Genomic DNA, 14,252 nt, shown 5'->3' on the forward strand with positions numbered 1-14,252 from the left:
CAGAATAAGTTCAAGCTGGTTGGTCTTTGCCCTCCAGCCATGATTTCATGTGTGTTGGTAGGTGGTGGTTGGTACCAACCAATCCCTGCTGGAGTGCTGGTGTCTTCCTCTCACATACCTTAAAAACAAACAAAACAAACAAAATAGGCAACTATACTGGCATACTGATACAGTTAACACAAATTAGCATTAACCAGGTCCAGCATGCCTACCAACTATTAGCTACTTTTCTCCCAGCAGTGCAACGTTTGCACTGCTAGGTATAAATCCAACCTAGGCAGTTGCCTACAACTGGAAAAATAGTTTTAATAGTGTAATGATAGTTTTTAGAGCGTAATGATAGTTCCCACTGTACCCTTCCTCCACCCCCCACTCCCATTCTATCTTCCTCATATCTTTTAAATGTTTGTTTTTTCAATAGCATAATTTCAATATACTTCAAATTCACAAGCTTCCACTAAATAAGGAATTTAACAAATAATAAACAGAAAAACTACTGTTCTTCAAGCATATGGACAAGAACTATAAACAATAATCAAGTCTCAAAATGTTGATTTTACTCACATATATTACTTTGTTTTGTATGTTTGTTTCCACAAGTCAGGGAAAATTTGTGCTATTTGTCTTTTTTGGTCTTTTTTCTCTAAATAAAATGGTCTCCTGTTGCATCCATTTTATTGTGAAAACATTCTTTTTGTGGGTGAGTAGTATTCTGTTGTGTGTGTGTGACGTTTTTGTTATCCAATCATCAGTTGAATATGGGTTGTATCCATATCTTAGCTATTGTGATTTGAGTGCTGTAAACATGTGGGTATAGATAACTCTCATATATTGATCTTATTTCCTTTGATAGAATCTCAAAAGGAGAATAGCTGGGTCATATGATAGAACTATTACTATTTTTTTAAGCAATATTTTTTTAAAGATTTATTTGTTTTTATTGGAAAGGTAGATATACAGAGAGAGGCAGATACAGAGAGAAAGATCTTCTTTCTCCTGGATCACCCCCCAAGTGGCTGTAACGGCCAGAGCTGAGTCCATCTGAAGCCAGGAACCAGGAGCTTCTTCTGGGTCTCCCACACTGGTGGAGGTCTGCAAGCCTTTGGGGGCATCCTCCACTGCTTTTCCAGGCCACAGACAGGAAACTGGATGGGAAGTGGAGTACTTGGGATTAGAATCAGTGCTGATATGGGATCCTGGCATGTGCAAGGCAAGAACTTTGGCCACTAGGCTACCGTGCTGGGCCCAGAACTATTTTTAGATATCTGAGAATCTCTGTATTGTGTTCTGAAACATTTGTACTAGTTTACATTACCACCAGCAGTACATAAGGGTTATTTTTACTCCACATCCTTAACTTTTTTGATTTTTGGGTGATAGCCATTCCAACTAGGTGAGATATAATATCATTGTGGTTTTATTTACATTTTTCTGATGGTTAGTGATCCTATGTGTTTTTTCATGTGTTCTTGGACATTTAAATTTTAATGCCTGTTCATGTACTTGGCCCATTTTTTAACTAGCTTGTTTGTTTTGTTTGGAAGGTAGAGTTAAAGAGAAAAAGAGATTTTCAGTGTCTGGTTCACTCCCCAAATGACCCCAAAGGCCAAGTAGGACTGGTCTGAAGCTGGGAGTTTCCTCTGAGTCTCCCACACAGGGTTAGGGTCACAGGACCTCGGGCCGTCTTCTGCCTTCCCAGGCACATTAGTAGAGAACCAGATCAGAGAGCAGTAGGGACTCTTACAGGCCCCTATATAGGAGGCTGCAGGTAGCATCTTTATTCACTAAGCCTCAGCCCCATCTCCTGGTTAATTTCATAAATGCTTACAACAATGGCCAAAGTGAGAAGCTGGAAAAACAATCCAAGTCTCCCACAAAGGTAGCAGGAGCCTGGTTTCTTGGGCTGTCACTACACTTCCCAGAGTCTGTGTTAGGAAGAATCTGCCACCAGGAGCTGGGGTCAGGAATCAGTCACAGGCACTCTGATGGGAGAGGTATGTATCTTAACCCCTAGGCTAAGTGCCTACTTGGAATCTTAAATATTTTTCATTCATGAATAGTATCTTGTATTCAAGTAGCCTCTTAAGCTTCACAGAGTCCTTCTATAGTATTGCATTTAATTCTTGTCACAACCTTATGAAAAAGCTTGATATGTCTAATTAAGAATTGATGACTTTATAAAGACTCAGTTTGCCTGAGTATGCATAGTTCTTAAGGCATACATCTCAAAATCAGTGACATGTGTTATAGTTCAGAGCACTAGCTCTGGAATCTGGCTGTGAATTCTATCCTTACAAGTTCCATCTGTGTTTCAGTCTCAATAAACAATAATGGTATGTATTTGATAGGATTTTTTGGCAATGCAGTGAGTTGATTCAATGAACTTAGAATGTTTGTTGGTTATCTTGGGCATCTCTCAGATGCTAAATAATTTATTTTAATTTTTATTTCCACATTGTACAAGTATCTAATAAATGGTGTTCATAATTGTATAATGTTTAACTTCCAAATAGTGCATTTATGCAAATCATCTCATCCTTTTATCCAGTTCTTAAGATGGGCAGAATGGTTATTACATTATAATTTGTTATTTATGATTATTTTTTATGAAAAAATTTCTCCAAATATTAATAGCTTTTGGATGATAGAGTTACATATATAATATAAGTTTGGGATTGCAAGTTCAGCATTCCTTTTATGATTGTATTTTAATAAAGTATAAAGCAATGTCTAAAAGTATTATTTCTAAGTATGAATTTTTGACAAGTGCTTTGATAAGTAACATTTTATTTGGTCTGAACAATGAAAAATTATTTTTTATGAGAAATGAAGGTTATTTCTTTGGAGACTAATAGCCATGTCCTAAGCTGGGTGATTTGGTTTCCTAGTGAGAAAATTAGAAATCAAGGGCAGGCATTTGCTGCAGTGGTTAAGAAGCTGTTTGGAATATTCCATATGTACTTCACCGGAGTCCCAACTCCATTTCTGACTCTAGCTGCCTGCTATTGCATATCCTGAGAAGCAGTAGTTGATCTTCCACCCATATAGGAGATACAGAATGAGTTCAGGACTCTTGGCCTCAGTCTGTCCTGCCCTGACTGTTACGGGCATCTAGGGATAAACCAGTAGATGGAAGATCTGTCTCTTTCTCTTTACACTTTACATATTATAAAAATTAAATAAGATAATTATAAATGATTACTCATATTTATGTGTTTTATTTATTTAAAAAATGTGAACAGCTACATCATCTTCAGCAGTGTCTGCACATTCACCATCAGTTATTGTAGCTGTTGTGGAAGGGAGAGGACTTGCCAGGGGTGAAATAGGAATGGCAAGTATTGACTTAAAAAGCCCACAGATTATACTGTCCCAGTTTGCAGACAACACAACCTATGCAAAGGTGAGTATTAATAATCTTAGAAAGTGATTGATTTAGTGAGCGGTATGCAGATTTGCAAAATAGTGCTCTTCTAATATACTTTTTGCCTGGAGTAAAAGTTTTTCATTATTATAATAATATAAATATTCTGAATTATAAATGTTTTCTGTTTTAATTTTATTTTAAAAATATTTTTTCTTACAAGTATGTCTTGCTGGTACCTGATTGCTTCAAGTTTATGAATTTAATTTCCAAAGTTAATATTTTTAAATTAATCCTAATCTTTGGCTCATTCCAAAGGTAATGTATTTGATGATGCCATTTCCAGAAGGTTATTTTCTCTAAGCTTTGTTTGAATTCTATTTTTTGCATATAATAGGTACTGGTCTTGTGTTTATTTCTGACTTTTCCTGCACTTAATATCACCTCTCATCAATTTGGACACTGTGCTTGCTGTTGTGGGAGTTGTGTGATGTATTAGGCAGAGGAATCTGCTCCTAGTATCTCTATTTTTCAAGGTTGTTTGATTTAATTTTTATTTTAAAAATATGAACTGCTATATAATTTTTATAATTTTATTGTTATTTTATTATATTTTAAATATTAAATTCCTTTTTATAATTTTCCAGACTGTAGGTCGCTTTTCTTTGTTTCATACAAGCCAGGAGCTTGCAGGTCTCTCACATAGGTAACATAGGCCCAAGTACTTGAGTCAACTTCTGCTGCTTTTCTCAGGTGTTAGTAGAGAGATGGTTTGGAAGTGGAGCAACCAGAACAGGAACTGGTGCTAATTGGGGTGCTGGCATTGTAGGTGGCGGCTTTATCTGCTATGCTGCCGTTACAATGCTAACCCCTAATTTTTGTTATATTTAACTCAAATTATGTAAATATTGCACACTAAATTTAACTGTTGTCATTTTATTTACAATTATACACTATGCCTGACGAATAAGAAAGCTTTTTGTTTAAAAAAAAGGTTTATTTATACAAAGAGGAGGAGAGACAGAGAGGAAGATCTTCCATCTGTTGATTCATTCCCCAAGTGACCACAATGGCTGGTGCTGTGCCAATCCAAAGCCAGGAGCCAGGAACTTTCCTCCAGGTCTCCCACGCAGGTGCAGGGTCCCAAACTGTCCCAAACAGTCTGTCCTAGACTGCCTTCCCAGGCCACAAGCAGGGAGCTGGATGGGAAGTGGAGCTGCCAGGATTAGAACCAGTGGCCATATGTGATCCTGGCTCATTTAAGGAGAGGACTCTAGTTGCCAGGCCACGGCACCTGGCCCAAGAAAGCCCTTTAAAAAAAATTTTTTTTTGTTTATTTTTGTTTGAAAGGCAGGTTTAAGAGAGAAGAAGAGAGAGAAAGAGAGAGAGAGAGATACTTTTTCCACTGGTTTACAGTGCAAATGGCCACAATGTCTGGAGCTGATCTGATCTGAAACTAGGAGCTAGGAGACTCCTCTGGATCTCCCATTGGAATCTGGGGCTCAAGGACTTGATAAATTCTTTTCTGCTTTCCCATGCCATAAGCAGGGAGATGAGTAGGAAATGGAATGGCTGGGACGCGAACTGGTGCCCATGTGGGATGCCAACACTAGCAGGCAGAGGATTAGCTTGTTGAGCCACCACACGTGTTGGCCCTTAACAGGTTTTTAAAAAAATCATAGGAATGTTTGGAGAAAATGGAAATTCCTGTTTTTTGAATAAGTCTAAAAAAACTATTTTATGAGAAGTAAGATAGGCAGATGTTTTATGTTTCTGCTCTGCGTTTCTATAACTTTTTGACTTCTAAACTGTTATCAAGCTGGTCATGCAAGTTGTATCCCCATTATTAGGTTATTAGATATTTTTATAGTTTTTCTTGGAGATGGGCAAAATACTGAGCAGAATAATTTATTTTAAAGGTTTGCTTATTTATTTGAAAGAGTTGTGGAGAGAGAAAGCAGAAGAGAGAGAGAGAATCTTCCTTCTGCTGGTTCGCTCCCCAAACAGCTGCAATGGATGGCCAGAACTGGGTTGTTCCGAAGCCAGGAGTATTTTCTAGGGCTCCCATGTGGATAAAGTGGCCTCAGGCCTTGGTCTACCTCCTGTCGTATTCCCAGGCATGTTTTCAGGCAGCTGAATTAGAAGTAACACAGCCGAGACTGAAGCCAGTGCCCATGTAGGGTGCTTGTACTGCAGCCAGCAGATTTTACTTGCTACACTACAATGTCAGCCCCTTAAAAACATCTTATAATGAATATATGTTTACTGAGTTCAAACTATTTTTAAAGTTAGGGCTGTTACAAGCCATTATGTATAAAATAAAGCCTATATTTATGATAATATTTTATATTTCTGATTATGTAAGAGTATATGTTGCACACATCACCATAAAAATGATATACTTTAACTAAAAATATAATTAGGACAGTTGTAATTCTGGGTGTCTACAAATTAATTTTAGATACTTCTCTCAGAAAACATCAATCTTTTTGTTACAGAGACCTTCCTAAACTTACATCTAAGAATTATTTATTCAAACATTAACTTAAATAATTTCAGGTGATCACTAAGCTCAAAATTTTATCCCCTTTGGAAATAATAATGTCAAATACTGCTTGTGTTGTGGGGAATTCAACCAAGTTGTTTACTCTGATCACAGAAAATTTCAAGGTGAGTGATTTTTCATCTTTCTTTTTTTTGAAGATGTATTATTTATTTGACAGGCAGAGTTAGAGAAGGAGAGTCAGAGAGGGAAGGATATCTCCCATCCACTGGTTGATTCACTAAATAGCTGCCTCAGTCAGGTTTGGCCATGCCAAAAGTAGGAGCCAGGAGCCAAGAACTCCATATAGGGTGCCTTTGCCCAAGTACCTGGGCCATCTTTTGTTGCTTTCTCAGGCTTATTAGCAAGGGACTGGAGTGGGTGCAGACCTAGTGGTCTTCTCAGATGCTGGTGTCCTAAGCAGTAGCTTAACTCACTGCACCACAAGACCGGCCACCGTTTTTTGTTGTTTTTAATATATTCAACATTTGCAGTCATTTGATGTTGTAGTACCCTTAGAGATCCTACGTAGCTGTCAGTTGTCTTTGATTGATTGCTATTCTAAGTCTGTTATCTCTATTAGATTAGATGCTTTATTTATGACTCCATACTTCTTTTCATAAACCTTATTTATGTAAGCCTTCCCATAAAGTATGGGAACTCACATTGTGTTACTCCCAACTTTCACCTTGCTAGTCTTCTCCTGAGTAGACTTTCTAGGTCTTCTGGTTCTCAATAGCAGCCATTCAACCCAAATTAACTTAAATTTAAAAGGAAGTTTGTGGGCCTGTGCAACTTGGAAATCAGTGATTATATGGATCTTATCCTTATTGCCAAGGATTAACAAAGGCAGACATTAATTGAAGTGATAAGGACTTATTTCAATCAGTAGTATGCTATTGCTGAAGGGAAAAAGAGTCTAGTGTGAACTGAAGTTAACTTTAGTTTGCACTGAAGTGACTGGGCATATTGAAGGAAGAGTGAAGGAACAGGCAGGGTATGGGTAGGGAATCATTCTGGGGATGTGGCCTTGAGTTGTTAGTAGCAACGTCAAGTCTTTGTAGGCCAGGATTCAGTCCAAGTTGATAAGAAGGCTCAGAAGGGTTTGTCTAGAATTTGGCCAAGCAGATAATCTTTGTCACTGCCCTCACTCCTTGTAATATATTTTTTTTTCTTTTCTTTTTTTTTTTACTGCAGAAGTTAATTTGTGAGATGTTTTGTTATTTTGTTTTACAGATGTATTTATTCGAATGGCACGAGAGAGGGAGAAGTCAGGGAGGGAAGGGACAATGAACTAGAGCGAGAGCTAAAGATATCAATAGATATTTTAGTTCTGCTTGTTCACTTCTCAAATGACTGCAAAAACCAGGGCTGGGCATGGCTTAAGCCAGGAGTCCTGTGTTTTTCTCCCATGTGTATGGCAGGAGCCCAAAACTTGGGCCATCATCTGCTTCCTTTCTAGGTGGTTTTGCAGGAAGTTGAATCAGAAATGAAATAGATATGACATCTCAAGTCTGCTTACTATAAAGATTAAGTGAAATAACTTTTATTTTTAAATTATTTACTATTTACAAGAATTTATTTGAGGGACCAGTGTATGGCAAGGTTCACTGCCTACAATGTTGGCATCCCAAGCCTGTTTGGGTCTTTGCTGCTCCACCACCACTGTGGGAGACTTTGATGGAGTTCCTAGCTCGTGGCTTTGGACTGGTCCAACCTTGGCTGTTATGGCTGTTTGGGGATTGAACCAGTGAATGGAATATTCTCTCTTCTCTCTCTGTCTCTCCCTCTCTATATATGTCTTTCAAGTAAATTAAAAAAAAAAAAAAACTTGGAAGACAGACGCAAAGAGATTATCTACTTGCTGATTAACTCCTCAAATGTCCACAACAAACAAACAAAAAAGCAAGAAAGAAGAAAAATAAGAAGTGAGAAAAAAAATGTCCACAGCAGTGGGGGGTGAGCCAGGCCAAAGTCAAGATCCCAGAACTCAGTCTGGATCTCCTACATGGATGGCAGTGACCCAGGGACTTGAGTACCTAGTGATTCTTAGGATGCGCATTGGTAGGGAGCTACAATTGGAAGCAAAAGTAGGAGTCATACTCAGGCAGTCTGGTATGGATTGCACGGATCCCAAGTGACAACTGCTTTACCAAATGCCCACCTAGAGGAAACTTTTTATTTCTATTTTTAAAAATATATACATGTATATGTTTATCTGTTTATGTTTATTTTTGGAGGGAGACAGGGAAAGAGAAAGGAAGAGTGAGAAAGAAATTAGTCTCCCATATCTTCCTGATTTTCTTTCTAAATGTTTGCAACAACTGGAACTAGGTCAGGAAAAACTGGGAGACAAGAACTTACTCCAGTTCTCTCACAAGGATGGCAGACACAACTACTTTGGCAATCATTTGCTGCCTTCCAAAAGTCACATCAGGAGCAAAGTTGGGAATCAAATCCAAGCACTCAGGTGTGAGATGTTGGCATTTCAAGCAATGTTTTGACCACTAAGCTGGCTCCTGGCTTTGGATCAGCACAGCACTGGCCATTGTGGTCACTTGGGCAGTGAATTATGGGGCAGAAGATCTTCCTCTCTGTCTCTCCTCCTCTCTGTATATCTAACAACGGCCAGTGCTACACCAATCCAAAGCCAGGAGCCAGGAACTCTTCCAGATCTCTCACATGGTTGCAGGGTCCCAAAGCTTTGGGTTGTACTTGACTGCTTTCTCAGGCCACAAGCAAGGAGCTGGATGGGAAGTGGAGCTGCCGGGATTAGAAGCAGCGCCCATATGTGATCCTGATAAGTTCAAGGCGAGGACTTTTAGCTGCTAGGCCATCGTGCCAGGCTCCACAAGTTTCTTTTTTTCTTCAATCTTGATAGCTCCTTGACAATTATTTTATTTCTTATCTACTACTTTATTCAAAGTATGTAAAGCTTTCACTGTATGACTGATTCTTTTAAAAAAGTCTTTAGTCTCTTTGCCTTTAGTCTCAATAAATTTGCCTAATAAAATGACTTTTAATGGATTTGATAGGTGAAATTACTGTCTTCATAATTTCAAGAGACACATTCTAAGAATCCAGTCTTTTTCAACTATGATGGAGTTTGGAAGCCTTGATGTAAAACTTAGGTGATGTTATAGAATAAACTTATTAGAAGGAAGATTCTTATGTTCACCCTTTGATCATACCTATTGTATTCAGTTAAAATTCCCAAGTGTAAAACCTAATAATGATTGCAGATTGTACTATGTGATACTTAACAAGATGGGTAACAATTTTCTTTTCAATATTTCTATTTATATGTTGAAAAAAAGTATATATATTTATACTACTCCTCTGTAAAAACCCTTGTGAGCATGCATTTGACACTTAACATTTATTTTGCTCTTAAAACGTTTTTCAGAATGTTAATTTTACTACTATACAAAGGAAATACTTCAATGAAACAAAAGGATTAGAGTATATTGAACAGTTGTGCACACCAGAATTCAACACTGTCCTAATGGAGGTTCAGGCCAAGTAAGTTATGACTTAAAGCTGCAGAGCTATAGGGCATAAAGTTTTGGTTTGGTTTCTTCTATCCCTACCACCTAGAAAAGTTTCTGGCTCATGATATACAATATTACTAAACTAATTGTTAATTAAAATTATATGCAGTTTCTGCAAATTAGTCATAATCTATTGCTTTGATAATTGCTGTCTATTTTGGATTAAAAAGTTTGGGTGTGTCAGTAAATTAGAAGTGTGGGGCCATGACAATGAAGTACAGTTAAAGTTGTGTTCCTGTTATTTCATGCTTTTCAAAGTATGAGACAGGAAATGATATTTTTTATAAGTGTTTCTTAGGACATGCTAAATCAGTGTTTTCTGAGCCAGATTGGGCCCTGTTTACCTCAGTTAATGATTGCCTATTCTCATTTAAGTCTTCATACTCAAAGTATTCATACTCTTTCAGCATCATTTGTGTACTTACAATTGTACATAAAAATGGACACGAAAAACCATTGAATGTTGTCTCTGACACACAATTTATTGGATTCTAAGATCTCTTAGGTATCGTGCTTTGAAATAAGGATCATTAGGCCCATCTTTTTCCTTTGAATTTAAAAAATGCTATGTAATTTTACTGAATGCTTGTAATTTTACTGAAAATAAGTGAGACAAAATACTTCTTCCCATAGCAATATTTTATTTTTTAAACACTAAAAGTGATGTATTATTATTTTACAGATATTACTGTCTTGCAGCTCTTGCAGCTTTGTTAAAATATGTTGAATTCATTCAAAATTCAGTTTATGCACCCAAGTCATTGAAGATTTGTTTCCAAGGTAGTGAACAGACAGCAATGATAGATTCATCATCAGCCCAAAACCTTGAGTTGCTAATTAATAATCAAGACTGTAGGTAAGATCTTCCACTTTTTTTTTAAAATATATTTTTAGGGGTGTGTGTTATTGTATAGCTGGTTAGCCATTGCCTGTGACACTGGGATACCATATGGGTACTGGTTTGTATCCAGGCTGTTCTGTTTTATAGCCCAGTTCCCTATTGGTGTGCTGGGGAAATTAGTGGAAGATGGCCTAAGATGCTCAGGCTCCCGTCACCTGTTTGGAGACCCAGAAGAAGCTCTTGGCTTCTGGCTTCAGTCTGGTCCATTCCTGGCACTGTGGCCATTTGGGGACTGTACCTACAGATGGAACAAATGTTTGTCTCATCTCTTCTCGTCTCTTTCTCTGTACCTCTGCCTTTCAAATAAATAAAAGTTTTTAGAAAAGTGTCATTATGTTTTATGTCCTGCTTTTTAAGATCATTTACTTTATAGTCCTTTCCAGTTGCTTTAAAGGAAAAATATTGAATAAATATACTTGTTTTGTTTTATTAAAATATTTATTTTAAAGTTTATTTTGAGAGGCAGAGACAAATGGAGAGAAGATGGGGAAGATAGAGGGAAAAGGAGAGCTTCTCTGCACTGGTCCATTCCTGAAATGTCTGCAACAAAATAGAGTTGGCTGGGGGCTAAAGCAAGGAGCTAGGATCACAATTTAGGTTTCCCACATGAGTGGCAGGAGCCCAACTGCTTGAGATATCACCAGTGCATCTTAGGATCTGCACTGACAGGAAGCTGAAGCCAACAGTGAAAGATGAAAATTGAACCCAGGACCTCCTGATATGGGATGACAACATCTTAACTAGCATCTTAACTCTTAGGAGAAATATCCAGCATTTTTAGTCTTTGTATAACCATTGCTGAACTTCTCAGAAGTTTTGAAAAGATATTTGGAGACAGGCATTTAAAATGCCAGCTAGGATGACCACATTCCAGTTTGGAAAAATTGGGTTTGATTCCTAGTTCTGACTCCTAACTTTAACTTCTCACTCCAGGTTCCTGCTAATGCAGACCCTGATATGCAATAATGATGGCTCAGGTGATTGTGTTCCTGTTACCACATGGGTGGATTGCATTCTTAGCTTGCAGGTGTGGTCCTAGCTCAGACCCAGAAATTTTTGGCATGTAAGGAATGAATCAATACATGGAAGAAGCTCACTTGCTCTTTCTCTCTTTTTCAAAATTTATTTATTTATTTGTATGTTTGTTTAGAAGGACAGACGTACAGAGAGAAGGAGAGAGGGGGAGAGAGAGAGAGAGAGAGAGAAAGAGAGAGAAAGAGGGAAAGAGATACAGAGAGGGAGAGAGAGGGAGATATCTTCCATTCACTAGTTCACTCCCAAAGTGGCCACAGTGGCTGGAGCTGAGCTGATCTGAACCCAGGAGCCAACAGTCAGGATCTCCTTCTGGATATCCCAACAGGTGCAGGTCCCAAGGCTTTGGACCATCCTCTATTGCTCTCAGAGGCCACAAGCAAGGTACTGACTGGAAATTGAGGGCAGTTAGGACATGAACTGGCACCCATATGTGATCCTGGCACATGCAAGGAGATGATTTAGCCACTAGGCTATCACACCAACCCTCACTTGCTCTCCTGCTCTCAGTTTCTCTTTCTGTATCTTTCTCAAATAAATAGAAACTACAAAATAAAAGATATTTTGCTAAACAGAAAAAAAAACAAACTAAAAACCCCAACTAGTTAAAAACTGTGTCTTAATAAACCCTACTCTGAAGATGATAAACAAATGCCCAGTGATATATGAAAAGATGCTTAGCATCACTAGTAATTGGGAAAATACAAATCAAAATCTCAGATCATATTTTTTAGGATATGGGTTAAAGTTACTGTCTTAGACTTTGTGTTGTCTAATATTACTATAGCATAGAAAGTTAATGGCAAAGATTGGTAATTATTACAAAATGTTTTGTATTCAGTTTTAGTTTGTTATGTTTCAAAATTCAGCATTGTTTGTTATTACCAAACTTTGCTTAGGTTCCTACTATATATCAGGGATGAAGATACTTAAACGATAGAATAATTGATCTGCAGGATGTCATAATATTTAAAAAGGAGAAGTTGAGGAGTATTTTCATAGATTTAAACTAAAGAATCTCAGTTTAAAAGATGGATTTTTGGGGATGAATTGTTGGTGTAATGGATTAAGCTATGACTTGGGACATTCCCATACTTTATAGGTGTGCCAATTTGAGTTTCAGCTATTCCACTTCGGATTTGGTTTCTTGCTTGGAGGATGGGAAATTGGGAAGCAGCAGAAGATGGCTCAAGTGCTTAGGCTCCTGCTACAAGCACTGTTCTGCCCTAGGAAACTTGTATGAAATTCCGAGTGTCTGGCTTCAGCCTAGCCCAGCCCAGACTAGTCTCAGCATTTGGGGAATGAATCAGTGGATGGAAGATTCTCCTCTCTTTCTCTGTATATCCAAGTCTATGAAAATCAACATTTAAAAAATAGTGATATTTTACCAACTGAAGAATCTGAATAACTATTGTATCCATAGAATTGTCCCTTTGAATGACAAGTGAGAAGTGTCTCCTGTACTGCCACAACATTGATTTCTATGGCAAAGGCAGGTTTGTGTGTGGTTCTCAATTTTATTGTCCCTGCATTATCTAAATTCTCAAAAATACAAACGTTATGTGATGAGAGACTCTCAGCTGGCAGATGCAATTCCCCCTAAATTTATTTAATACACCTAAAAATATATAGTGTGATAACTCAAACTTAGAAAAAGAGATATGCCATCCACTGGTTTACTCCCAAATGACGAAATAGCTGGGGCTGGTGCAGGCTGAAACCAGGAGCCTTGAACTCTATCCGGTCTCCCACATGTGTGGCAAGACCCCAGGTACTTGTGCCATCTTCTGCAACTTTCCCAGGTGCATTAGTATGGAGTTGGACTGGAAGCAGAGCAGCTGGGACTTGAACCTGTGCTCCGACATGGGCTGCCAGGCTTGCAAACTGTGGTTTAATATGCTACACCACAATGCTGGCCCCAAGAGTCATTTTTATTTCTTCTATTACTTCCCAGATTCAGTCCAATAGCAAATTCTCTTTACTCAATCTTCACAGAATACCAATTCTTGATCACATACATTCATTACCAAAGCTATCACAGTAACCTGAACCTCTGTCATGCTTTTTAAAATTTATTTATTTTAAAAAATTATTTCTATAGCTTTTCATAATACATTTTTTGTAGGAGAGAATTCCTCCCTTCCTTTGCCATTTCTCCCCCTCCATTTCCCCTCTCACCATTACTTTCCATATTATTGCATTTGTTTGGTACTTTGGTAACAGTCACATAATTAACATTCTGCTATTTAACATCATCATGACCTGGTAAGCATAGACAAAGATAGAAAATTTAGTATCATGGCAATATTGGGTCCAGCGGTGTGGCCTAGCCGCTAAAGTCCTCACCTTTAACGCGCCAGGATCCCGTATGGGTGCCAGTTCTAATCCCAGCAGCTCTACTTCTCATCCAGCTCCCTGCTTGTGGCTTGGGAAAGCAGTGGAGGACAGCCCAAAGCCTTGGGACCCTGCACCCATGCAGGAGACCTGGAAGAGATTCCTGCTTGCTGGCTTCTAATTGGCACAGTACTGGCCATTGCAGTCACTTGGGGAGTGAATCATTGGATGGAAGATCCTGCTCTGTCTCTCCTCCTCTCTGTATATCTGACTTTGTAATAAAAATAAATCCTTAAGATTTATTTTTTTATTATTATTTTTTTATTGGAAAGGCGGATATGCCGAGAGGAGAGACAGAGAGGAAGATCTTCCGTCCGATGATTCACTCCCCAAGTGAGTGCAATGACCGATGCTATGCCGATCCAAAGCCAGGAGACTCTTCTGGGTCTCCCACACGGGTGCAGGGTCCCAAAGCTTTGGGCCGTCCTCGACTGCTTTCCCAGGCCACAGGCAGGGAGCTGGAAGGGA

At 38.4% G+C, this 14,252-nt stretch overlaps 1 protein-coding gene across 1 annotated transcript in view; it reads left to right on the forward strand.

Moving 5' to 3' along the window:
* MSH4 (mutS homolog 4) overlaps nt 1-14,252 on the forward strand; it is a 98,167-nt gene that overhangs the window by 13,256 nt on the left and 70,659 nt on the right. Inside the window, exons 3-6 of the mRNA XM_040987291.1 lie at nt 3,243-3,403; nt 5,924-6,034; nt 9,313-9,428; nt 10,140-10,313. Coding sequence (XP_040843225.1) covers nt 3,243-3,403; nt 5,924-6,034; nt 9,313-9,428; nt 10,140-10,313 — 562 coding nt within the window. The remainder of the gene's footprint in view (nt 1-3,242; nt 3,404-5,923; nt 6,035-9,312; nt 9,429-10,139; nt 10,314-14,252) is intronic.

This window comes from Ochotona curzoniae, unplaced genomic scaffold (genome assembly GCF_017591425.1).
Source record: "Ochotona curzoniae isolate NIBS_2020 unplaced genomic scaffold, NIBS_Ocur_1.0 contig_4612, whole genome shotgun sequence".
Classification (NCBI taxonomy): domain Eukaryota; kingdom Metazoa; phylum Chordata; class Mammalia; order Lagomorpha; family Ochotonidae; genus Ochotona; species Ochotona curzoniae.